The 26,999-nt window shown below is 39.7% G+C and overlaps 1 protein-coding gene across 1 annotated transcript; it reads right to left on the bottom strand.

Moving 5' to 3' along the window:
- Window positions 1–2,287: 2,287 nt before the first annotated feature.
- Window positions 2,288–13,575, bottom strand: LOC123984605 (homeobox protein Dlx4a-like). The gene is made up of 3 exons (XM_046071571.1): window positions 13,065–13,575; window positions 9,777–9,973; window positions 2,288–2,757 (listed from the first exon to the last, which is right to left on the bottom strand). Exons 1-3 carry the CDS (start codon window positions 13,390–13,392, stop codon window positions 2,515–2,517), a joined length of 768 nt encoding a protein of 255 aa, XP_045927527.1. The 5' UTR covers window positions 13,393–13,575; the 3' UTR covers window positions 2,288–2,514.
- Between the last annotated feature and the right edge of the window lie 13,424 nt (window positions 13,576–26,999).

Genomic DNA, 26,999 nt, shown 5'->3' with positions numbered 1-26,999 from the left:
TTGTAATATTCATTACACATATCAATTTGTTGTGAAAGGATTAGCCCTCAGTAATCCAGTTTGATGTAATCCACTACTTCCTAGCCTTTTCCTTTAGGCCCTGAGGCGGGATATTCCCTTGACTGACAATTACAGATAATTACAGCGTCAGAGTGAAAGCTTTATTTAACAAGCTGTGTCCTAAATTACCTATAATTGACGTGGTCATTTTATAAAATCATTGACGATGTTTGACGACTCTTTTCGCTTTTCCAGATGTGTGCGGGGCGAAAGATGTGACCTGCTTCTTCTGATTTACAACTTTAGAGAAAATGGCTCCAGGCCTTTGGGGTACACAGAGACCTTACACTGAGAAGGAATATGTTATTTTAGCAATACATTACTGAAGCCTCAATTAGATATTATCTGTTAAAGGTGCAAAAACATGACGTAAGTTAAATAAACAAAATCAAATAGGGTGACAACGATCACTAGGTTTGATTTATTTCAAATAACATAGTGTATCCCGACCCATAGCCAATATCTTATTGGCAGAATATGATTTCAGCCTGTTAAGAGGTTGTTGAATAAGTTCCAGTAAACAGATTTCGGGTTTATATATGACTGTGAAGTCCAGGAGTCATGAAAATTAAGTTCACGAGGAGTTACCCACTTCAGGAGGTCACAAGAGGGGAGCAAAACAAAAGAGTAGTGTTAGGATGAAACATATGAACTGACAGAAACCATCACTAAAAATCCATTGGAGAAGAAAAATAAAATAAAATGAATTGTTGTCAGAAGTGTAGAACCACAATTAATTAAACCCTTGCATAGCAAAGTGGGGGCGATACTGAACAATAAGTAGCTGGAGTGATAGGCCCAATTATTTCAATTTAGTCAATGACAAAATCAGCACACTAGTCTCGAATGACCTGGTGTAAGTAGTTTTATACATGGCTTTCAAATACATTTTCTGGATTGATCTTTTAACTAGGTTTTTTATTATAATGAAAAAATATATATGAAATTGTAACACATACAATGAAGAAGCAGTGTCCATTCAGTGCCTATTTCCCAAATACTCTTAAAAAAGGGGACCATAAAATAAAATGGCTGCTTGTTCACATCAGAGCCCCTGTTGGTACAGCTTTTCAAAATGACTCTTTAAAGGTCTATATGCTACACAGAACCTTTATAGTGTTACACCCTGTCAGAAATTATAAAATACACACAATGGTCAGAATGAAAAGAATATTTTCTTTAATCTGATCTGTTCTTAAGTTCCATAATGAACAACTATGAAGAAGCCCTGAAGAACCCTTTAAAAAACAAAAAACCTGCCCTACCTTGACCCACTGACAGAAGACAGAAAAAAACCTGAAATGTCCAGAAACAAAGATGCAGCACCGGCATTAGTTTTGAGTTGTAGCTTTCGTTGTAGCTTTATCTAAATGTCTTGGCAAGCAGAGCTCCTCTGGAGGCAGAAATAACTTGACTGGCTGTATTAAAGTGATCACTTTTGTGTTCTGTGTTCACTTTTGTAAGAAGAAACAAACCCTTGCTCCATTCAGTACTCTCAGGGGAGGTTGCTACGTAGTCAGGGATGACCAATGGCTTATGGTGGCAAATGTTAGCTAATGCAAACAAACTAAGTAGATCTTGCAGTGTAAAGGACATTACTGAGTCTGTTTGTTGTCTTTATTACTCTAATCTACTGTTGTAAAGCTACATTTTTGTATTTCCCATTATCCTGTAATTATGACTTGTGACCAAGGCTTTTGTTAAGCAAAAGTAGTGAAGTCTCTCTTTAAATCTTCATAGTTGGAGTCAAATATAAGCAATTTTAAGTTAGCTAACTGGCAAATTGAACAGCAATTTGTGTCCTTCCTTTGTGGAAGGACACAGCAAAACATGCTGGTTAACTAACCTTACACGTCTGTAGACTAGCTTAGCTAATTTGAATGTCTGCTATGCTAACTATGCAAACTTTTGTTACTAGGTCATATTATATTTTACTTTGCTGCCAAGTGCTAGGCTTTGTGTGGCACCACACACTCAGTTCAGAATTCAGATTTGAACATTCAATCCTCAGAGTTGAGCCACTGTCATATTTAGCGCTATCCATATCTCGCTAATCACTCACTGAGATCTGAGCCATTTTGTTGATGTCTAATCACAATGTGCCAGACATCTTTTTGCATACAGTACATTACTTGCAAGATTTGTGGCAAACATCAGCAGACAGCTAGTTGGAAGTTCATTTGCAGTCTTACTATTACTGCTCTATAATGCTATTATTTATAATGGTATTTATAATGCTGTTGCAATGGTTCTATGGTTCTTGACCTTCATAGTCCTGATGACCTATTTTATCACATAGCCTCAATATCTACTGTACTTAATCTCTGCCAGTTATATTATTTTTGCCTCCAGAGTGGCTCAAGCTCTTAACAATGTCCATGCCCCTAACACCTCCAGTCAGCTTGCTGGTATAAATCCATAGTTTGTCCTGGAAGTGTTGTGTCCTCCTGTCTGTCACATCATCTGAGTCCTCGGCATGGAGTCCTGCTGGTGTCCGGGGTACCAGTGAGCGAAATTGTTCATGTATCCTCCAGAGTGCACCGGCGCGCCTTTGGCGGCCATGCTAATGTCCCAAAGGGAACACGGAGAAGAGGAGGATGGCGGTGGGGGGGCGAGGTGGTCTCCCTCAGGTCCGCATGGCCCGTTCTTCATGATCTTCTTGTATTTGGATCGCTTGTTTTGGAACCATATTTTCACCTGAAAGACAAGGAAAGGGAAAGAGTTAATACATTAAAAGTTGATCCACACAACAGCATGCTTCTCCAAGATGTCGAATGTACAATGGATGCACCTCCTTAGGTATTTTCCCACACGACAAAGGGAAAAATACTTGAAATAAAAGTCAGATGTAGCACTTCATAAACGTTGGTATTTTTGTTAGCATTTCTGCCTTAATTTTAATAGTGTGGATAAAGACTTAGGAAATAAATGGGGAGAGATATCATGCAACAAAGATCCTCGTCCCCTGCCAGACTCAAACTGCAGACCCTGTGATTATATGGTCAGTGTTTCAAACCCGTGGACAACCAGAACCCCCCTTTTTACTGACCTGGGTCAGTGAATGTATTGCAGCTGGTCTATCTTTGATTTGTTGAGTTCCTTTTTGCCCTAGATGAGCACTAAGGAGTGTGTGTTAATTAGTCAATGGAAACTATGATGAAAAACATGTGTTGGCAGCCATTTTTCCATGTTTAAAACAAGACTGAAACAAAATAAAAACCTTGATAACAAAAACTATGATGAAATGTTTGTCAACGGAAAATCACACATACATTCACATACTGCGCTTCAGTAACATCCCATTTTGTCTATGCCAGTAATGTTGGCTAACATTATGTGTTCTTAAGTCTAATGTCTTAGCTGCTTCTCTCAGTTTAAACCCAGCAAGTGAGATGTACTTCTGTGGACAAGTGCATTCAGCTTCTGTGAAACAACATCAAAAATGAAATGAAACACTATTACAAGGATGTTGTAGCAAGATAATGAGTGACAACAACCTAAATTAATATTATAATTATTAAAAATACCACAAATTATGATGAGGTCGTACAACACTCACTATTGTACACCAAACACAGACTAGGCTACCATTAGAGATAACAATGCAATAAATTAGGCTACAATTAGGTAATAATGAGCCATACAGATGAACAAGTGATTTTAAAACGTCAAAGAGTAACAAGCCTACATAAGCCTAAATAACAGACAGAAATTCCATTACATTAGGTGTGCCTACAATAGTCAATGTACCATTGTAGTAATAGTGGGATGGTGTGATGATATGATTCTTATAGACACATGGTCCTTATCGGTTTACAAGAGGATACAAATACTGTAGCCAGCATCCCCATTATAAGAATATTATGTATTTGTGTAAACAGGACAGACAATATACCATTAGAATATCTTAAAATATTGAGCTGAATATCACTTCAATCATTTTTCTGTGGTTAAAGATGATTCAGTTGTGTTGTTGTTGATGTAATTGGCGTGTTCTCTGTTTCATGCGCGCTTTCAAATTGAGCGTCAAATTACATGAATATGCCTCACGGGCAACCTGTCAGCTTAGTGGGAACAAATGAATCATAAATAATTACACACAGTTAGTGAAGGATACTTTTGTCTCAAACAGGTTTTAACTGCGCTGTTAAGGAGAAATGAACGCCCCAAGGACTGGTGCTGCACGGCGAAAAAGCTCTGGACGGCAACAGAGGAGAGAAAGATAAAAGAGCAACGAAAAGAAGAGAAAACACTCTTGGCGCTAAAATTGTTTTCTCCTCCCCACTGACAGTCCTGGGAATTATTACCCTGGGATTTTATGAGTATTTATGAAGATGGTTGAAGTGGTTCATGGAAGATTTTTGAGATTCCATAAAAAAAAATCTAATTTCAGACTGGTCTAATTTATTCTAAATACATGGAAAAAATGATCCCTTTACCCGATAATCATTAAGGCACCCAGCTTTCACACCCAAATTTCAGCTTAAACAGCCAAGAAGTCATGCAGAGCGCAACTTGACATTTAATTTGATCTCTATTGTTCCAGTGTATCTGCTGACGTCAATCGCAGCCTGTTAGAAGTTAGTATGGATGGGGGCAAATACATAAAATTAAACTAGCACTCCATAAATATGCAATACCATCATAATTACACCACATAATGATGTTATTCAGACTTGTAGCTGCACTTTCAACTTCCAAGATTTCCAATTTCTGTAAATTCTACTCACATCAAAAAAAGAAAAATGTATCTGAAATCTGAAGAACTTAGCTGTCCTTACAGTACCAAACTGTAGGTCACTCTTTTGAATAATCTATACACTAATGTAATAAAAATGACAACCACCAAACTGCAGTGCCTGCAGTATAATGATTACCTGGAGTGGTTGTGGTAGCTCACGGATAAAAAGCTAAAGTGAGTATGTGGAGCGCAGCTTATGAGCCCAGGAGTCAATCAACAGCACGTTAAGTTAATGCAGACTCAGTGAGAGGTTTTCTGCTGTAATTGTTGGTTTCATATTCCAGCAGCAACATGGAGCTGACAGCTTCCCTGAGAGCGCGACTAATGACACCGACATTAGCGACGGAGGGTGGTTGAGAGGCAGGCCAGGTGCCACTGAGTGTGTCATTGTGTGTGTGTGTGTGTGTGTGTGTGTGTGAAAAGGACATCTTAAACCAAACTTTGCAGCGTGTGTGCATATTCTTGAATACTGGGTAAAATAATTGATCAGTTGTGTCTTGCGAGGATTTTCAGAAATAAAAGGCTTCCATTTGGTGGCTGGTTTAAGCTGTCTGGCAGTGTGTGTGTGTGTGTGTGTGTGTGTGTGTGTGTTTGTGAGCTTTAAAGAAAAATGCTAGACCCATGCTACGTGCCATTTCTCAGCTGCGTCTGGGAACATTAGAGATTTAGATGGAAAGTAGTCAGTGGTTGGCTGCCAGCCTAATGGCATGAAGGCAGGATAGAGATGTGGTGTATGATCACTATCTTCAAGTGTGTGTGTGTTTATGTTTCCATCTGTATGTGTATGAAAAGGAACACACAAGCTACATGTTTGAGTAGCTGGGTGTGTGTCTGTCTGTGGGGACTAAAATGCACCCCTGCATGTGCGGAATGTGTGTAGGTCCACAGTACATAGTGTATGTGCTTGTACATTTACGTGGGCACACTAGGATAATTACAGCTGACTGAAATCAACATGACTGTGTGTTTCAATACAGGTTGTTCTGTGCCTCCATCTATTTACTATGTCACCACCTTAGGAGAGAAAACCAGTCTGCCAAACACAACAGTGTGTTATATGTTTAATGGACTGTACTTGTTTTCCCCACAAATGTCCATATTGGCAACAATAATTTAAGTCTACTGCACTTGGTCTGGATTCAGCATTAAATAAACAGCTAAACTGAGAATTATAATTGTTCCTGAGAAAAACTAATAAACGTTTGCATGTTAATTGATTGTTTGCAAAAAGATTATTTACAAACTGAATACAGACTACAGTAAACTCTTGTAGCTTAATACACCAATCCCAGCACCAGACAAAACATTGGCTGATCATTGAATGATTCAGCAAAACTCTGAATTATGACAAAATCTTTTAACGTTCAATGTCAACGTTTCTAAAATTACTTTTTTTACAATATCTGCAAATCGTGACTATCGTACATTTAACAAAAAAGTACAGTTAGCACCACTGCTAACATTATCCAACGGAACGGTCCGACATGAGCGCACAGAACAAACGTCTGGCTTTATTTGGAAGAGAAAATACAAGAATTACAACTCAAACTGTCTGTTCTACACATCCATCCTTACCAAGCCCCCAGAAACAGCGCTGGGCTTTGTGGCAATACTGGCGTAGGCTAGTGGCTACACTTACCAAAAAAGGCTTTTTCCCAAACGGAAATAGTTAGAAATGTAGTGTCAGAAAAATTCCTAAATAACTCTCTGCATAATCAGATCCTTTCAGTCCACTGAAGTTTGGAGATCCTAGATCCTTGAGGAACTTTCACAGCAATGAATGGCCCGGCATCTTGAAATGTGGATTCCAGTTTTTCCTTAATACATCAATGTATCAATTAACAGTAGAAGTTCTCCAGCAGTTCAAAATCTCACTAATTAACAGTTAGATCTTATTTGTTTAATACACAAGTCATGGTGTAAAAGAAACAGCTTGTGTTTTTACCAAGGGTTATGTGCTGGACTGTTTCTTTGCTGGGAGCAGTGGCTGCCTGAGTCTCTTTTGCAACCTTACATGGGGGCGATTCCAATGTGGAATCGCCCCCATGTATGTATGAATTCGCCATTGTAACGTTGCACCAACTAAAGAGGTCTCATACTGACACTGACTTTTTGCCTTGTCTTTGAAAAGGTAAACGTAAAACAGGGCAAGCATTCCCAGAAAAGAATCGCCTGGTTTAAAAAAAGCACCAACATTCTTTATCCCAAGCCCACAAAAATGTGTCTGCATTGCTCAAACTACAGCCAGAAATATCCTTAAATTGCAATCTAGCAATCAGTCGAACTCGGACACACTGTAAAGACTGTAATACAATCAGTCAAAGCCCACTTTCTCTGATCTAAAACACCTCAAAGAAAACAGAGAGTAAGGTTGAGAAAACAATGTACTCCTTTGGTAATCATGCATGTGAGTATGACTTGCAGCAGACCACACTGGAAAACACTTTGCCACTACAAAAGGCAAAGGATCATGTCTTACTCTTACAGTGTAAACATAGCTGTAGTGGTTAATTCATACGGGATTAGGACAGTTCGTCTGATGACATCAGCTGCTTATGTATACTCACTACAGACACATGCGCACACACGCACACACACACACACACACACACACACACACACACACACAAGCATGCTTGTATCATATTTCAAATGAATTCCCAAACAATCCTGTCTCACGTTTCCCCAATGGGACACCTGCTCAATACTCCAACCGCCATTTTTCACCTTTTCAACGTGTGTAATGTGTCTTTGATAATGCTACACAGAGCACTGAATGGCTTTTAAGAATAAGCCTCCGTTTGTCATAAAATCATTCTTTTCCTGGCACAAAGATGCTGCTACATGTTCCGCTAGTCCTATCCTGCTGTCTCTTCACGAAGAAGAACAATGATTATTATCACGACCAGGACGATTAGTGCTCTAAAGAAGTGACACGGTAAGCCAATTTGAACAGAGTATACATTTAGAATATGTATGTCTAAGAGTGCAACAGAGCCAAAAACGTTTCTTAAATAGTTCTTAATAAAATAGTTATTGTCATAGAATGAATGTGCTGTTGATTTAAATAATGACTACACAACCCTACACAGCTACAATGCAGTAACTAGCTTACATGTTTGACCAAAATTGAGTTAAGACCTGAATCGGACTTTTTGACATTTGTGTTACTATAGGAAAATTATATTGTCATAGAAATGCATCATTTCTGTGATAACGGCTGTTTATAGGTTCTGTAGCCTATACTAAACAGAGCTAAAAATCAAGCCAAGCTGCTAAAGAAAGAGAGCTAGGCTATGTCAAATGAAAGCTAGCTGTTGAGATAGCCACGACTAGCCTAGCTAAAGCTGAAACTAGATTGACCTTTTTTTGATATATGTAATTGAATTGGTAATTCAGATTTTAATGCCATTTAACTAAATGAGGCAGTGGCTGAATCCAGTCATGATGAAGAAAAACACCAGCTAAACTGCAGCTAAAGGTAACTATCTCAGTAGTGTATTTATGCATATGAATTAATTGATCATATCGATTTAGATACAGGCTAAATATTACTGCATCAGTAGATGGATAGTACAATACAAAGATGTAAAATTCCTAAACTATGTTCATTGAATTGAAGTGATTTTTTTTCTTGTAAAGAAACTAGTTCAAATGGACAGGAAAGCTGAAAGAAGAGATTTGTTTGCATTCCCCCCTTTTATTCAGGGAGGATTAATCAAAGTTACAGTCCAGTATTTAGCCTACATTTTTAGGTATTATGTGGTTAGTTCCATGGCAAATATAAAACAATTTTTTCTCTACTTTGGGTCTTCTGTATTTAATTTCCCACTTACCTTTGTAAAGCAGCACAGCTCATGAACTACTGAATAAATCAAATAAATGGATAGGCACAACAAGAATAGGACAGCTTTGGCCATTAACTAAAATAAATTTCACAACATATCGTACTTTAAAGAAAGTGACCTCTGACGCTGTTTCCTCAGTGCACTCAGCACTGTTCCCACTGTGGATCTTTAGAACAGCAAATATCAGAGCTTCTACTCCTGGATAAAGGCTCAGTCACTATTGTCTAATATCAATGGAGTGTTGCAAATTAGACATTCATTTATAGGAAAATTCCAAAGACTAATACAAATTTAAATACGATTTTAAGATGTTCTAACTGGTGAAACAAGAGGCTGAAAATCATCACTTGTTCAACGACCACAGCATCCAATATAGGTTCACAAAATGGCCGCCATTAGGCTTTTATTTGCCTGTAACTGCACGTGTGTGTGAAAACAGACAAATAAAAAGTAAGGGAAAGATGACCAGTGGCAAACCAAGTCTCATGTTCTTTGTATTGTTTTCTCATAACAAACAATCAATGGCTTACTCTCACATGACATTTAAGTGTATCTGCACATGCCACTATGTAATTACACATACAGTAAAGTAGGGTGACACCATTAACAAGAATGTACGAGTGCCTGTTTGGGCTTTTATACTGGCCTGGTTGCCCTTTCACTGTGAACCGAGGAACTCTTTAATTACACAGTTCACAATTCCACTGAAAGAGTCAACGCCATGATAGATTCAGATTCTAGAATAAATCTGACTTCACTTTTTTGTGTATTTTCCATGTTATTTTAAATAACATGTAGGTCCGTATCTTTTATCAATATTAATTAATGTTGTGGCCATGCGTGTTACAGTGATAGCTTAGGCTCACAGTATTGGCCAATTACCCACATCGTAGAAATGTTTCCAACTCCTACCATCACAGATATGATTTTTGTTTAATTTCTCATATTAGTATAACGCATTTCTTTTTGTTCAGTCCGTTTTTGCTTACTTCCATGTGTGATCTTCAAATTTCAAAAAGGCTAAAGTAAGTTACTGATGGAGAGTGTATTGATTCTGACAGAGTAGACTCAGCCCACGTTAGCTTATTTTGTGTCTATTTCTGTGTGTGTGTTATCCACCACAGTACCTGGGTCTGCGTCAGGCCCAGTTTGGCCGCCAGGTCGGCCCTCTCGGGCAAGGCGAGGTACTGGGTTTGCTGGAAGCGCTGGTTGAGCGCCTGGAGCTGCAGGCTGGAGTAAATGGTCCGAGGCTTCCTGATCTTCTTCCCCTTTCCGTTCAGCCTCACCTCCCCGTTGTGTATCACCTCCGTGGGCTTCTCGTGTTCTAGAGGAGAGCGGAATGTTCCCAAGATAAATATCAACACAGGGATTTTGATGGGGACAAACGTTTGGCCTTAGTGTTACAGACGGCGTCCTACAAAAGATCATAAGATAGCACGTTTTGTCATTTCTAGCACATATTTAAGCTTTTTATAAGTATTTAGTGTGGATTAAACAGAAATTCAGGGCATGTTTGTTTTTATACAATTTCCTCATGGCCTCTATTAGAGTGTGATGAAAGTTGGTAAGAGTAAACAGCAACACATTCAGCATTATCTCAAGGGAAATGTGTTAAAATAAAAACATTTTTGTCCAGTGTGTACAGATCATATATGGGCTCAACCATTTTATCATTAGAGAAATGTAACAGTGCCTTAACCATCTAACATTTAACCACAAACACAACGGGTTGCCAAATATAAGGCGATTCCATTTGTAACTTGATTTTCTGTGATGCAAAATAATTGTCCAAAATAACAAAAGCAGTCCAGACCGCTGTGAGCTCAAAGCAAAATTTAGTATTGTCAAATATAGTATGATGTGAATGCTTTAAATAGGTAAAAAGATAAATCCTCTTTGTCCTCAAAAAGCAGTTTGGTGTACATGCAGCTCTGCCGTGAGGCCTTATTTTTCATTTACAAAACTATACAACTGTGTATATTCGCCCACGCTGATCTTTGTTATGACATGAGCTTAAAGCCTGTAGTGGCAGGAGAGAACAGCTGTGGGCAAGCCAAGGCCCCACAAGATGCTCAGATTCTGTTACGGAGCTGCAGCTCCTGCAGCCGAGAGGGACAACACTGGAGAAGAAAAGGCAAAGGGCACTTGTGTTTTATTGACATTAGCTTTACTGTATTGTTTAGGGCCCCCACACACTGCTCTGCGTGTAATAATCGCAATAATAAAATATAATAATTTTTTCTAAATATGTAGAAGTGTACTGAAGTGTTAAACCTTTCCCTTTTCTGCAAACTGGGCTTGCACATCTGATGAAACTGACAAAATACAGGAACAAGGTATTATGAGTCCACCCAAATGAGGAAACATTTCATTTTTATATGTTATATGGGCTGCGTGTGAACAAATATATAGGCTGTTCATTTTATTTCCCAATAAGACGACGATGTTATCCTACAATGTGATGTTACCTAGAGCTTTAATTCCCTGTTTGACCTTATATGAAGAAACTGTTATAAAACTTCAAAAAGTGAAATTTATTTAGTCTTATTTGGGAACTGGGAGTGGTAGTCCTGCATATAAAGTCCAGTCACAGATACAGAAAATAGGAAAATCCATTGTATTTAACTGTTTTAAAGCTTACAGAAGTAATGTGTCATTTTTGTGTGTTGACCATGAAAACAAAAACAGGAAATTTTAATTCAGTTAAGCTTTAAAATAATAATAATATTATTAATAATAATAATAGAGTTGGGATAAAATAACTGCTAAGAGACGGCTTTATCGTTTTAATTCGTACAAAAAATCTGATGTACTTGTGTGTAATAATAGTGAAACAATATTTGTACAACCATGAACTGTTCTATAATAATACATTGAGTGATTATCACTAAAGATTTATACATTGTTGTAGACGCCATTGTAATTTATCTTGTATTTTGAGCTCCTTGCAGATTTGTGGTAAATTTACAAAAGGAGATGTCAGACTTATAGCCGAATTTGTGCTGAAAAAAACAAATTTGTTTGTGTGGGGTAGAAGAAGAAAGAAAGAAATATTTGTTTGCCTGGTGTCAAGTAGGCCTCCTTGTTAAATTCAAGGTGTATAGAAGATTATTATTACTGTAGTAGTAGTTTGCTATATGATCAGAATCTACATCTGTTAACAATTAATGTGACATATATGATGGTTGACAAACAGCCACTTCAGTCTGCAGTTTGCGCTTCAAATATCTGAGCAATGAAGGATCTTATAAAACGACTGAATCACATCAATTTACCATCTTTTATTGTAGATTTTGTCAATGTAATCTGGATTTCTGCTCTTGCCACAAATTCTGGCAATAACCTGTCATCATATCATCATTATATTAGACAGGGGAATTTGATGTATCCATTGGCACATTGCATCAAAGCATTGCTACCTTTTACTTATACCGTCTCCAGGCATATTTAAAGTTGCCTGCAGTGAATCTGCTAAAGTCATCCATTTTCCTTGCAATGGACCTTGTTAGTAAAGGTTTTAAATATGACAATGTATTTTTTTTCTATTAATCGGAGGCCAAATGATTCTTGGGTTATTTTATTTTGAAAGGCAGTTTAAATGTATAACACAGGAAATATTTTTGTTACTTTTTTTTGCTTAAATTAAATTCAACAATTAATTTTGCTTAACACAATATTATTATTATTATTATTATTATTATTATTATTATTATTATTATTATTATTACCAAAGGCCTGGATTGAGGGAGCGCACGGGTGGATGTGATTTGGGAGATGATGGGCTGAGGGTTTGGCTTTGAGAGCGTGCAGGTCCCGGGCCGCTGCGGGACACCACAGGGCCGGTGTCGGCTGCTTCTTGTGGAGAGTCACACAGTCTGTGCAGGCCTTAAACTCATCCCCCGTCCAACCCTAAAGTACACTGAACACGACGCTGTGGCCGGCCTGTGTGTGGATCCAATTATTGTGCTCTACTGTGGTTTATTATCATGTTTTTTAGACTATAGACCAACTCCAAGTATTTTAATGGGCCTAAAGAAGACATCTGTAAAGAATAACATTTTTTGTCTGAGATTTATTGCTACAGTCCTCTGTGACCCTGTGGCAGTGCAATCATTTTGACGGGCTCTTTATTCAAAAAGACAGAATTATTAATAAAAATGAGGCTATATATATATATTTTTAGCATGGTGGGTTAGGGGTTTAATTCTTTGTTTACTTTAGGCCTTCTTGATATCTTTCAACGCAACACCACCTGAAAATTCGTTCAATGCGTTGTTGGTCCCATGTGCTAAGATTCCACATGGTAGCCTAAATATTTAGGAGTTAAAAGAGTTTGGTAAAAAGGGCAAACTGTGGACGCTGAGAAACAACATGAATATTGCATATTTCTATTCAAATGTTCTGTGTGAACCTACCCGCATCCTCCAGTCTGGTGTGTCCCAGCGCGCCGCCGTGACCCCCGTGCTGATAGGGCAGGTAGGCCCCGGGGTGGTGCGCGCTCACGGGGCTGTGATAGGGCGGGTATCCCAGCGGGCGACCGTACGAGGACGCACCGGAGGAGAAGGGCCCGTCGTGCTGTGAGGGCCCGACGGCGTGCAGACCGTGAACCGGGTAATGGTTGTGGGACAGGCCGGGGGAGGACTGCTGGTGTCCGGGGTAACCGTGGCCGCCGAACTCCAAAAACGCCGATTTGGACGGATCAGGCGGGACTAAAGTGTCCGATATAGAGCTCATAGTCATCATTGGGGTGAGGGGCAGTGATGAGGTGGGAAGTGAGAAGCGTCAGCTATGACCTCCAGACGGGGGTCATCATAAGGCAACCCACCATCAATGTTAAAACAGGCAGTCGTCTTTCAGAGAAGTGTTTCAGTTTCCATAAACCAGCAGCAGTCTTTCAAAATGTAATTTACCTTCTATCAGTGTCACTCTATTCCTGTTGAATGAAAAGTGTTAAGCTTGTTGAAGTGGGTTTGTCCTCCGCTACATCCCCGCTGAAAGCTCCATAAACGTGACGCTCAAGTGTTTAATAACATTGAGGCGGACAGGACGCATGCCAGGCCAAGACGCCACTCGACGATAAAACAGGAACCCTGGAATAAAAGGGCCACAAAATTATTTAAAATCCTTCTGAGTGGGTTATTTTCCTTCTTCCCTCCGTCCAAAACATCCAGTCCGGTGCGTGTTTGCTCCCGTGTTGTGAAGAGGCGCTTGGCAGCGGAGAGAAGTGGAGTGTTTTCCTCCTCCTCAGAGCGCACTGTGCGTCTGCACACACCATTCTCTGCCTCCACTTGGCGCACACAGCGCGCTCATTGGCTGCTGCGCTTCGTCGTGTCACACAAATCACAAACAGCTCCGGCGGTGGACCGGCTCCTCTCGGGTTTCTGCGGACAAAAGGCCTTCATGACCACTTTTTAAAGACGTCTTGAGCGAAGAGCCACTTTAACCATTAAAATATAATTCCGCCAGTGTGAAATACTGGACAAAAAAAAATCTACCTGCACCGATTTCTTTCATGAGGTGAATAATTGCCTAATTACAATGCAAGGCCGCCAGTTTATAAAGATTAAGTAACTGACTGACTGACTAAATAAATAAAAAGATAAATAAATAAACAACCCAAACCAGCAGGGCAATAAAATGAGAGCTGATAGCTGCTAAAATGTTAGTGACTATTTGTTACTATGATAAATTACAATAATCAGTCATTTCACCCTATGTGGAGACAAATACCTTGAGGCCTCACTTGAATTCACTTGATTCAAAAAATAAATAGGTAGCCTATGTATGCACATTTTAGCTTCTGATATCTGACTTTAGTCATTTCTCTAGTAAAATTAAATAAAATATAGGCCTCACCTATATATTTTTGCCATCATGTGTGAAAAATAGACTATAAAGATATTTATTTAAAAGTAACTATTCACCCATGCTGCCCATGATTTCATAAAAAAAATCACGATGGCAGGTTGGCTCATGAAACCCAGCGGCTTTCCAAAATAAAATTCTTCTCGCTTGCCAAAAGCAAAATAAGGCGGATCAGACCAAATTACCCTCATAAGCTGCTGTTGAAAGGCCGCAGACCTTATTATCCAAATTATTTTTTATTAAACACACACTTAGACAGTGATCCACACAATCCAATTTCCAAAAGACATCACGTTGTTTTTTATTAGGCTATTTCTTTTTCTTTTCCTTTCTTCTTCTTTGGCTCAACGTGAAGCTGAAGCGATAAGACTCTTTCTGGAAACCTAGTCGAGATCAACCTGATTTTTCGCCAACATAATAAGCAGCCACAACACACACACACTCACTGAGGCCACCGCCTGTGGTCCCACACGAGGGACAATTACAACAAACATCGTCCTTCTCCAAACTTGTGATTCTGGCAGAGCAGAGGCTCGGACACTGTAATTTCACTCAGCTCACGGTCATTACGCTCATCTGCGGTGGAAATCCCGGACTGTGGGTCTGCTTTTAAACTAAACTAAAATAACTCAGCGTTACCAAATACATAAATGATGTAGGGTGAAGTCAGATGAATCAGATCCGGGAAAAATCAGCTTTGATCGTCAGTTGGACAGGTGCTGTTTAAGTGTAGGCCTATTAATGGGATTTATTACAGTTACAGTCCTCTGTGTATTCAGACACTGAGTATAACTGAGAGTAAATGCGCCTTTAATGGAGTCTTCATTTCCATGCAGCTGGGGCTACATGTAGCCATTTGTTTGACCAAATTCCCTTTAGCTTCAGCAACATTTATTGGCAGGAATGTAAGGAAACCAGCCATTACATTCATCACAACGCTGCAAAAAACACAAGATCCAATCTGACTTCTAAACGTCAAGTTGAGTGTGCAAAGTCCACAAGGTCCCATCATGGAGTAAGCTGTTGGATACTGTTGCTTTGTTGAGGAGAAGTATACAAATATTACTGTACTTTCGTGCAATTTTGAGGTACTTTTTGCTCTGCTGCATTTATTAGTCACTTAAATTTACTATTCACTTTGCAGTTTAAGATTTTTATTAAAAACATATGATAATATCAATTCTTTGAGAATAAACCAAAGTTCCCTACCATTTTTGGCGTCTAAAAAGAAAGGAAAAAAAAGTGTCTGGTCTGGGCCCTTTGCCACGTTTCATCTGTCCATGAGCTGTTGGCAGTTTGAAACAAAGAGGTAAAAGTGTCCAAAATTTCAAAAAGAAAACAAGTCTAAAAAAACCAGAACAAAACTCAACAAATACAATTTTGTGTAGCAGAATGTTTTTTTTTCCTTAGTCATCTCTGGAGCCCTTAGGTTTTTCTTGTGACCTTCAGAGGGGTCCTGACAACCAGGTTGGAAATGACTGGACTAAACCTCACTATATACGAAGTAGTTAAAACTAGCTCCACTTGAGCTACGTCAGTAACATGCTGTGTTACACATTAATGCATCAGCATCAACAATCTAATAATGTCACATAATAATACAGCAATCACAACGGAATAAACCAAAGTTCCCTACCATTTTTGGCGTCTAAAAAGAAAGGAAAAAAAAGTGTCTGGTCTGGGCCCTTTGCCACGTTTCATCTGTCCATGAGCTGTTGGCAGTTTGAAACAAAGAGGTAAAAGTGTCCAAAATTTCAAAAAGAAAACAAGTCTAAAAAAACCAGAACAAAACTCAACAAATACAATTTTGTGTAGCAGAATGTTTTTTTTTCCTTAGTCATCTCTGGAGCCCTTAGGTTTTTCTTGTGACCTTCAGAGAGGTCCTGACAACCAGGTTGGAAATGACTGGACTAAACCTCACTATATACGAAGTAGTTAAAACTAGCTCCACTTGAGCTACGTCAGTAACATGCTGTGTTACACATTAATGCATCAGCATCAACAATCTAATAATGTCACATAATAATACAGCAATCACAACGGCCATTTTTCTTTAAGTACGTTTTTTACTTGTAAGAATTTTTAATGCGTTGTATTAGTACTTTAGTTACCGGATCACTGCCAGTACTCCTGAAGGATTTCATCCTACCAGCTGGAGGTAAAAGGTAGGCTGTACACATGTTTTCAGACTGGCCCCCGAGGCGGAGCTCGCTTTTGACACAACTCTTTGAAGGCTCACACACAGACACACACACACACACACGAAAAGGCACATGATTTTAAAGATTTTAAATGCTGATTTCATTATTTTTAAGGCAGTTCTGCTAATATATTTAATTGAGCTGTATGTGAAGAATGAATGAATAAATGAACTTCAACTAATCCCATCAACATCACGTTATGTAGCTTTGACAGCATCATTTATGTGATGCCAACTGGAAAAACAAATATCAATATGAACATATTGCAGACAAAGAGAGAAAGACAGAAAGGAGGAGGAGGAGAGCACACACACACACACACACACACACACACACACACACACACACACACACACACACAGGGCAGAGTGAGAGATGTTTTGGCATGTTTCATCCTCGTTTCTCTTCTCCTGCCTCTGGGATCCGGCTTATTATACCAACAGGCTGATGTGTGGAGAGTTATTACACATCCCAGCCTGCACTCCTGCTTTCATCTGCGGCCAACATTCCTCCCCTCCCCGACTTTACCTCTGTGAGCGCCAGGCGCACCCTCCTCACCGTGTCAGTGCATTTTTTGAGAGGCACAATCTTGCTAAGTCGTCAAATTTTCTTTCGGCGAGGCGGTCAGCTGGCAGGGCTGGAGTGAGGTGCAACATGGGAGGAAATTATCGCTCTCTTAAAACTCAATTGTGCAAGTCTGAAAATTGAAGGTTTTCTTTGGCGTTTAGGCCCATGAGTTCCAAGCATCCAGTGGTTTCCAAGATGACTTCAATCTTAGTCTCTGAAGAAGAATATAGACAAATTAATGAGGCTAATGGCTGCGTTCAAACAACCATACTGATTTGTTGGCCTGCAGGGAGGCAATTTGTCATCCAGTTTCAAGGGGAGATGAGTTACTGTCCGGCAGCAAGAGATGGAGCTCATACACAGAAGCTTGTGAAATGAGCGCAGGTCAGTTTACACCTTCAGGGAGGAAGAACTGGAGGATGAGGAAGGAGAGAGAAAGACATAGGAGCATTTCAATGAGTTTACGATCATATAATGTGCTGTAGTTTGCTGTAATATCACAGGACTTTTAAAATAGTTATTCAAACGAGGCAAAGCGTAGACGAGATGTCGACGAGGAGACTCGAGGAAGGGTCACAAATGTAAACCTTGACAGAGATCACCAAGCTTTTAGAGTTGATATTGGCAATGAATTCACAGTGTTTGTTGTACTGTTATAGCGCCATGATCTTCACTTAAAAGAATATTATTTCTGTTCACAATCCCACAATTTTGTAATTCTGTCAATTAGTCCTATGATAACAATTCACTGTCCTCTAAAATGACATTAATATCAGAGATGTGACAATAAAGCTACAAAAGAAACAGAAGCAGGACCGGTCAGATGATGAGACAGGTGGGAAACCCCACTTTAGCCAGATTATGTGAAGTGAATATTTCTGAGTGAAACTAAAAATGATCACCTGAAATGTCAGTTAAGACTTTACTCCAAAAGAAGGTTTAAAGAATTTTTCCCCACAGGTTACACTTCTATGTTGTAGTGACGCATGCGAAGCAGACCAAACATCACGATTGGCTTTATATGTTTCCTGGCTCTGCTGTTAAAAGCAGATGATTGGCTTTCTAGTGGAAGGGCGGGACAACTGCCTAACCTGAAAAGCTGGTAAACATGGCTTCAGTTCAGCTGTATATGTTCCTTAGTAACATAGACTGGAGCAAGAGTTTTTGAGTGGTGTGTTATTAAATTGTAACAAATGTATCTTTTATCCATCCAACTGAGCTCTGTCTCTACATCACAGTAACAACTTTATGTCTATTGACTGCCTGGAGCATAGCCAGTGTTTGGAAGGGAGAGGAGAGGCAGCAGGTGGACCTCTTGTCACTGTGTGGTGCAGCTCAGAGTGTTTTTCCACCGGTGTCTTTGAGGGCGTGCCAGACTGGCCGCTAGGTGAGCATTATGACGTGAGTTACGACATGATGCAACATGGTAATGGAAGAAAAGGCTGGACTATAATCGAGCTGTTGCCAGCATGGGTGGAAATTAACTTTTTGGCTCACCTGCCAAGGTGGCTGGTAGATGAAAAAATCCACCAGCCAAACATATTTATTACCGGCTAAAATAAAAAAAATAGTTTCCGTTCTTTTAATTGAGATAAAAGGTATTATGTCAAATACTAACTCAAAGAACAGTGAAAATTGAAGCAAAATTATATTATTTCTATTAAATGTACTAAAAGACATAACAGGCTAGCCAGCTAAAAGCTAAAAACACTCCAAGTACAATTTAACTTTTGTTTTGTTAGCGCGTTACACTAGCAGCTTTCACGCTGCCTTCTTTCACGGGGGTATTGTGCCGGCTCGCTGCACTGTATGAAAGGTACAGAGCTGATTTGCCGGTAAAGTTGGTGACAGGGGCGAGACAGAGAGACGAAACGATGTCTGTGTGAAAAGCCGTGGTCTTTTTACATGCCACTGGTGCTGGTAAAGCCGGACCGCTATGTGAAAGCACACATGGTTGCTTCTGATCTGTACGAATAAGTGAATGCGACATATATGCGGATATTTGTTCCACATTGATCTCTGTATGAAAGCGGCTACACTTTCACTCTCCTCTCTTTCCCACCTCCTCACAAATCTACAGCAATCAAACACAAGTATATGAAATGATCGTAAGCAACAACCAATAAACCCCCCTAATCCATGTATTACACGATTTTAGATCCCTTGGACTAATTTAAGTGCAACACACAACAAACAAAAACGTCAGTCTGCTGCTAATTACCGCCAAATAGATATTAAATGGCGATATCATTTTACCCACCAATGTAACTTTTTCACTTTGCAAACCTGTTACATGCACAAAAAAAGGACTATAACTCAATAAAGGAGAGGAAAACACACGTGAAACAGGAAACGGGAAATGAATCGAGCCTACACATGAAACAGCTGTTGTTTGTTATTATAAAGATAGCAGTTATAAAGACAAAGAATCTGGGTGAAAGAATGGATTAGCACACGCAGGTAGCAGGTATTGTCTGAGCTACAGAGAGAGCTGCAGGTGAGTAAAAAGTGTTTTGAAGTGAAAAAGTAGCAGCCTGCTCTCATTGGCTGGATGTGGATGTCGAGTCGGCCGATTCTTCCAGATATTTGGCATGCTAGATATCTGGCAGACGTTGTCGTGTAGTTCACAAATAACAACTGGCGACCGCAGATCGACCGCTGATTTACTCCCGATCACAGTTTGACGGTTGGCGAGCGGCAAATTGGGCTAAAAATTTTGTAGTGTGAACTAGGCTTAAGTGGCGTATGTCCTCTATAAAACTTCTCTGGTTATTATCACTCACTGGATGGTGAAAAAAGTGTGTACACTCAACTATAGTAACACCAGTGGATCTGCTAAATTTCATGGATGTGTACATATATATATATATATTTGGTAAACTCATCACTCAGTTCAAAAAAAGGTTGGTAAAATAACTTCTGAGTTCCTGCCCTGATGGAGTTTTGTGTCATTTATTCACATCCTTGTTGATGTGAAAAGACCTTAAAGGCCTCTGTATGCTTCAAATAAGTTTGTTGTATTGTCTAACGGTGTGGTGAGACAGAACACAAGGCAAATTTTAGCCCACAAAGTCAATTGAAAGATGCAACTAGATATGGATTAGCGCGGGGTGGAGCGAGCTGACTGACTGAATGTTTTAACTTGAGTGAAAAAAGTTTACTTGGGGGCTTCATGAATCTGCTACATAAACGTACAGAGATGAGAGGAACAAAGAGAGAGACTGGAGTCGAAGAACTTGAGCTCCTGGTGAGTTCTGAGATCAGTCAGAGGCTGAGCAGCACACAGGAACACTCTGCGTCCATCTCTAGCTAGCTTACAGTTAACATTTGTACAGTGGGTACGTCAAATGAGGCGAGGTAAAAATGTGCTTCGCTTGCTGTCTGACCACAATTTAACAGTGTCCGCAGCCCCTTCCCTAATGCCATAATCGGGGCTGCTGTGTCCAACAACTTTGTAACTATCCAAAATAAACAATCTGACAAGCACACAAACAAACTCCCTTTATGCAGCTTCATACAACAACTTCTTTCACTTGTTGTTATCCCTGTTTCTACAATTCATTGGGCCGTGCCTCTCTCTATGACGACTGCTCTCCACTTGAGTGTGACGACACTTCATCACAGCCAGTTTGTTGCAGGATACTGATACTTAAATCACAGAGAAAACAATAGATACAGAAACGATGGAGGGTTTATTTGTCCTACGTGTGTGTCGTCATCATCGGTAGCCAATCAAGAGGCAGTTTGAGGTGGAAAATTATTGTTTGAGTGATTTTAGTTTATGCTTATTAACTTTGTTCATGACAATGAGCACAGAAGAGCTGCCTGGAAGAAGAGAAGCAGGCCAGTACCTTTAGCATATGTCAAGAACAAGTGTATGAGAACCTGTCCCAGTGACAGTGACACACATCATGGATTGACATACTAATTTCAGTACACACATGAAAGAGCTGTGCGCCTGTGTGAAGCTCTATTACCCTGCGAGGTGAGATGAGGTGAGGCAAGGGGTAAGGTAGACACTGCCTGTGTGCCTTCTCTGCTAAGACTGTAATTATGGCGTGCCATTGTGGAGTACAGAACAAAGGCGAGCCCTGCAGCAGCCGGGGAGCAGGGGATGTACTGCTGCCTCTATTCACACTGCACTTAATAACAATACTCCTCAACGTACTGCAGACAGCGTGGCGTCAACCCTCCCACGTGTGTCTCCTTGCGTGTGTGTGTGTCTATATGCGCAAGAGACGCAGCGGAGGGAGGGGACAGGGTGTGTGCGAGACAAAGAGCGAGAAAGGCTGACTGTTATTGGTTTGCATTTCTGTGCATTGCATACATTGGACATGAATGCGGAAGTGCTTGAGGACAAGTCAAGGTCTGAAGTTTGCCTCCATTTATCTGCCACTTTGATGCCGCAAATATTGTTTACCAAGGGTTCATCCAAAAAATGAGCCAATCGTCTTAAAATGAGGGAAAGAGTGAGTTTTGTCTCTGAGTGTAAATTAATTTGAATGAACAACCAGCAAGGTTGATTTGGGGAGAATATGAAAGTGTCCTTAAGACAATTCTTCTAATTAATTCATTTAAAATCTGCATGCGGTCTGATGTCCACAACAATGTGTACAGCAGGGCTTTTGATGCACACGTGCAACAGCACAAACCATCAACAGGACTACGTACAGGAAGAAGCATTTGGACATTATGAATCAGTTCAGACGACCCAGCATGAACAACACCAGGAACCTGAAACATAAGCAGCTAGATGAAATTCAGCTACTATTTCTTTAATATATTTATTTTATTTGACGCTTTTCCTGCTGTGAAAAAGATAGAGCTCAACAGTGAGCTGCATAGCTATAAGGGATTCTGTAACTGTAACCTGTTTTTCACTTACAGAGCACAACCATGTAATGTGCAGTGCAATTAATTATTAACATATCCGGCAGACTCTCAAACCCAGTGTAATGTTAACTGTAACGTTACATGATCAACAATAAACCTGTAACCTGTTTTTCACAGAACACAACCATGTAGCCTAATGCGTCTAGAACTAATGACAGTTTATAAACTACTGTAAGAATACACACACCCCACCCTGTCAAACCAGTGTAACATTATAACTAAACAAAACTAACTGTAACTCTACATGATCAAAAATAGATCTGTAACGTGTTTTTCACAGAGCACAACCATGCAATGTGCAATGCAGTTAATGACAGCTTAAAGTACTGTGAGTCAACACATCCCCCAGACTCTCAAACACAGCGTAACATTACAACTAAATAAAACTGTAACGTTACATGATCAACAATAAACCTGTAACCTGTTTGCAGCCGACGTTAATAATTAGGCTCTCATAATTGCTCTCTTCCCCAAGTTTTTCGTAAGTCTTCTCTCTGTCGTCATTGGGCTGAACAGCCTTATGTGTGTCTAATAGAGAAAGTATGCTTTTATTTTAAAAAATACAGCCGTCTATACTGGCCATGTTTCACATGCACCACACGTGTACAGTTGGAGCCCAAAGTGTGTTTTTACCAGTGGTGGAAACTCTACTACTGTACTCATTCACTGTACTTAAGTACAATTTTGAGGCACTTAGGAAGGTAGGTAGGTAACAACTTATAGAGTGAAATTGAGTTATGTAATACTTGTATTGTACTTGTACTTTACCTAACTATTTCCATGTTAAGCTACTTTATACTTCTGCTCCATTACAATTCGGAGGGAAATATTGTGTGTTTTACTCCACTACATAACACCTATAACACGTTACTTTTAAATTTTTAAATTAAGGACATAGGGCTGTTTTCCTGAAACAGGACACACAAGTAAAAGCAAGCAAAATCTCCAGGTACGAAAACAAATGGTCAGAATAGTTTTACAATTTTGGTGCCAACAGGCAAAAAACAGGTGCAGCTGGGCACAATGTGGACGAGAAGCTGAATACATTATTTGCAAGTGTAATACAGAATGAACAGGTCGAGTCAGGGTGAGTTTACATAACACAGTTAATCAAGGTATCTACGTGTGCCAACTTTGCCTAAAGTATGTCAGCGAGTTGGTTCTGAGCAGAAGGAAACACAAGTCAATATGTTGCACTGATAGCATATATGGTGTTCCTGCACTGCACTAGTTGGACAGTTTTGTCTGAGTTTGTGAGCCTGGACAGACAGAAATGTGTGACTTTTCAAATCTGGACCCGCCCCATATTTGATAAGATAAACCGCTGTGACTGGCCCAACCGGAGCCACTTCAAGTGGAAATCTGTCTGAATGGGAGAGGGCCCAGAAGCGCCAGAGCAAATGAAACACGAGCTCGGCAGATTCATCTGGTTCCAAGGCTAACGTTTTGCTGTTGTGCACCCCAACAGAATCCTGCACCCCGCATTTTTGTCTACTCCCCAGCAGCAGCTTTGAGCCTATGTTTAATAATGGTCAGGTCAGGCATTATATTCACTCCTGCTGAGATTTGTGGGTGCGACCCCAATGATTTGAATTTGTTTTAAAATATTGTCACTAACATGATTTGTTTGTGGCATATGAAATGGTGCAGCCAGAACTACCCGGAGCTCAACGGTCTGAGGACAGTGGAAACTACCAAACATCACTGTCTAAGCTGACTCAAACTAACTCCACTCATATGGTATATAATAAAACATAGTGTTTCCCACAACAAGTATTTTACTTTTGATATTTTAAGTGCATTATGATTAAATAAACTACTGTATTTTTACTTAAGTAAGATTTTAAATTAATTACTAAATGAGTACTTTTTCCACGACTGCTTGTGACCCTCTGGACGGAGCTCGACCCTAGGTTGATAGTCACTGGAAAAAACGTTCTGACTGTACAAATATGCTTATACCGCAACAGAAAGGCTCACAGTGCATTTGGCTTTTCACATAGACTGCTGTGATGTGAGCAGCATTATTCACACACTTGCTTAAGTTAAAAAGTTGGCTGCAGACGGCCGAAATACCAAGACCATGCACCATCCCTCTTGAGATGATTTCTGTGAAAACATTTTTTGAATACAGTAAACATGACGTTGACAGTGGAGTAGGTGCTCATATTGTTCATGCGATCACGGTAGAAAAAGTGTCAGTGGTGACGTCTCCTTTAGTTATTCTTCAAAGCTTTCCCCTGAGGGAAGTTAGTTAAAGTTAGAGAAAGGATGTCTTACTTCTAGAGACATTTATAAGGTATGAAACACCTGAATAAACCAGAACAAAAAATCCTATTTTTAGTGTTAATGTAAGCATTTATTTTGTTTTTATTTCTCCAAGAATTTTTGCAGTTGACATTTGGACTCTGCTTACATTACAACATACACAGTCCTCATCATAATGACATAACATAAAGTGAAGTCCCAGTGAGGGATTACAAGTTATTTCTGAGGGTTTACAATGCATAGCTGATATTCTGTTTAGAGTGTCTGTAAAACCTTGCTGGCACTGAGTCTTACTTATCTGAAATGTGAGCTGATGGTGTTCAGGTGCCAGAATAAACCATTCATTCAAAGTAATTACTCTACAAAGAAATTCATTCCAACTTGTCAAGTCAGACAGTTTTGACTCTCAATTTAATTAGAATTTATATAATGTCAGTTGTCTATACTCACTTCATTCAACCACAATGTTTCGGTCAGTAGACCTTTATCAGCTGGGATTCATCACAGATAGTGAATGTCAATAAATTGTGTACAAGTTGTTGACAATGAAACAGGATTTCAGTTTTTTTCAACTCTAATATAATAAATCTGCATTCATTATAAAGAACTGTAAGAAGAACAAGTTTCTTTCAGATTAAATCTTAACAGTTGAGTGTGTGTCTGTAGAAAAAACAATGTATCCATATGGAACATTTCTATTTCTGTTCTTGGCATGTTGTGCAACCAATAGGAAATACGAAAAGCAAATGCATAAACTAAATACTAGGTAAATAAGTAATTCCCATGTATTTATATGCACGACTTGCCAAAATTGTGTGACCACTGTATGAACTTAACAGAACAGAAAGAAATGAGATGAAAGAACAGATCATAGCGGTTTCAGCAGCTGTGCTCTCAGATCTTGCCCTTATCCTCCAGTTGACCCCAGAGTATTTATCATCCCATTTAAACTAGTCTGCCAACACTGAAAAAATGTCTGGGGAAAAGTTTAGCATGGCTTAATTGTCTCCTCGCACAGCTGACACAGGGACCAGATGCAGTGACAATGGCCGTTCATCATTACAGACAGCAGAGGAGAGCAGCTCTGAGGGCAGAAATAATCTGATGGGGTCAGTTAGACATCAGTTTGCAGAGCCATAGTAGTGTTCCCAGGGTGACTTCAGTGTTGGGAAAGACTGCCTTCTCATGCTCTGCCCAATCTAGTTGGAACTCCTTGCAAAGGACCTTCCGGTTGGAGGTGCTTGTACCTTTTGTGAAGTTCAAATCCTCGATTAGAGGTTTCTAAAGATAAATGTAAATGGTTTTTAAATGAGCAGGCATTTCATATGAGTCTGTGTTTTATCTGCATGAAGACATTTTAATGTACTGGTCTTGATAGCGGGCTGTTACTGTAGGATAGATTTTTTTGATTGTATTGTGTCTTTTTATGTTTGTACTGTCGGACTTGCTGTACTGCTGCCTTTCTTGGCCAGGGCGCACTTGAAAAAGAGATTTTATCACAATGGATATTTCCCCCCTGGTTAAATAAAATAAAAGTAACAATAGCCTTGCAGTCAAGCAACTACATAAGAATTGCAATGGAGGCAACTAGATAAGTTAGTTAGCCTTGCTAGTAACAAGTGATGAAGAAAAGAGTTCATTTCAAAGTATAGGCTAATCTGGGCTGTTGGCAGAAGTTAAAAAAGCCAACTGTAGTGCAGTAGCATCTCACCTGTAAACCTGCACAGTAATAATGCAGTGTATGTGAAGGTTTTAAGCACTTTTGTATGTTTTGACACAAAATATTTTTACACATTGGTGTATCTAACCCAGAAATCTAAAAACGTTGCAATTCAATTCAATTCAATTCAATTTTTCAATTTCAATTCAATTCAATTTTATTTATATAGCGCCAACTAGGCGACAGAGGCAAGGAAAAGAGAGAGCGAGAGATAGAGAGAGAGACGACAAGAGAGAGAGAGAGAGAGAGAGCGAGAGATAGAGAGAGAGACGACAAGAGAGAGAGAGAGAGAGAGAGAGAGAGAGAGAGAAAGAGGGAGAGGGCAGGAAAGGAACAGAGAGAAAAAGAGAGGGATGGAAGGAGAGAGAGAGGGGAGGGAGGCAGCCTACACAATATACACACAGAGGTACAGACACTAAAGGTGATGTTGCTATAGACTAAATGAAAAATGGTACAGATATTTATAGTAGTGTTAATGGTAACAATCATAATGTTAATAATTATAATAACAATAATAACAATAGGACTACTAACAATAGTTGTTGTAGCAGAGGGTGTCGAGCAGGAACACGGGGGCAGCAGGTGACCCGCAGCCACAGATCCAGACTCCACAGCTCCAGAGCCAGAAAACCTGCAGGAAGTGATAGGAGGAGAGAGGAGAGGGACGAGAAAGCACAAGACTACCAGAAAGGGGAGAAGTTGTGTTAGTAACATGCAATAATGGGATAAGGTTGCATACAGAGGGAGAGAAAGTAGAGGAGAGAGGAGCTCAGTGCATCATGGGAAGTCCCCCGGCAGTCTAGGCCTATAGCAGCATAACTAAGGGATGGTTCAGG

Source organism: Micropterus dolomieu, linkage group LG02, assembly GCF_021292245.1.
Source record: "Micropterus dolomieu isolate WLL.071019.BEF.003 ecotype Adirondacks linkage group LG02, ASM2129224v1, whole genome shotgun sequence".
NCBI classification, from domain to species: Eukaryota; Metazoa; Chordata; class Actinopteri; order Centrarchiformes; family Centrarchidae; genus Micropterus; species Micropterus dolomieu.
The sequence above is the reverse complement of the archived record's forward strand: the minus strand, read 5'-3'. Positions and strand labels throughout refer to the sequence as shown.

Coding starts and splice junctions, on each gene's coding strand:
- LOC123984605 (XM_046071571.1), bottom strand. CDS start 13,392: ATGATGACTATGAGCTCTATATCGGACACTTTAGTCCCGCCTGATCCG. Junction 9,974..13,064: donor CACCAGACTGGAGGATGCGG/GTAGGTTCACAC, acceptor GCTCTCCTCTAG/AACACGAGAAGCCCACGGAG. Junction 2,758..9,776: donor TGGGCCTGACGCAGACCCAG/GTACTGTGGTGG, acceptor CTTGTCTTTCAG/GTGAAAATATGGTTCCAAAA.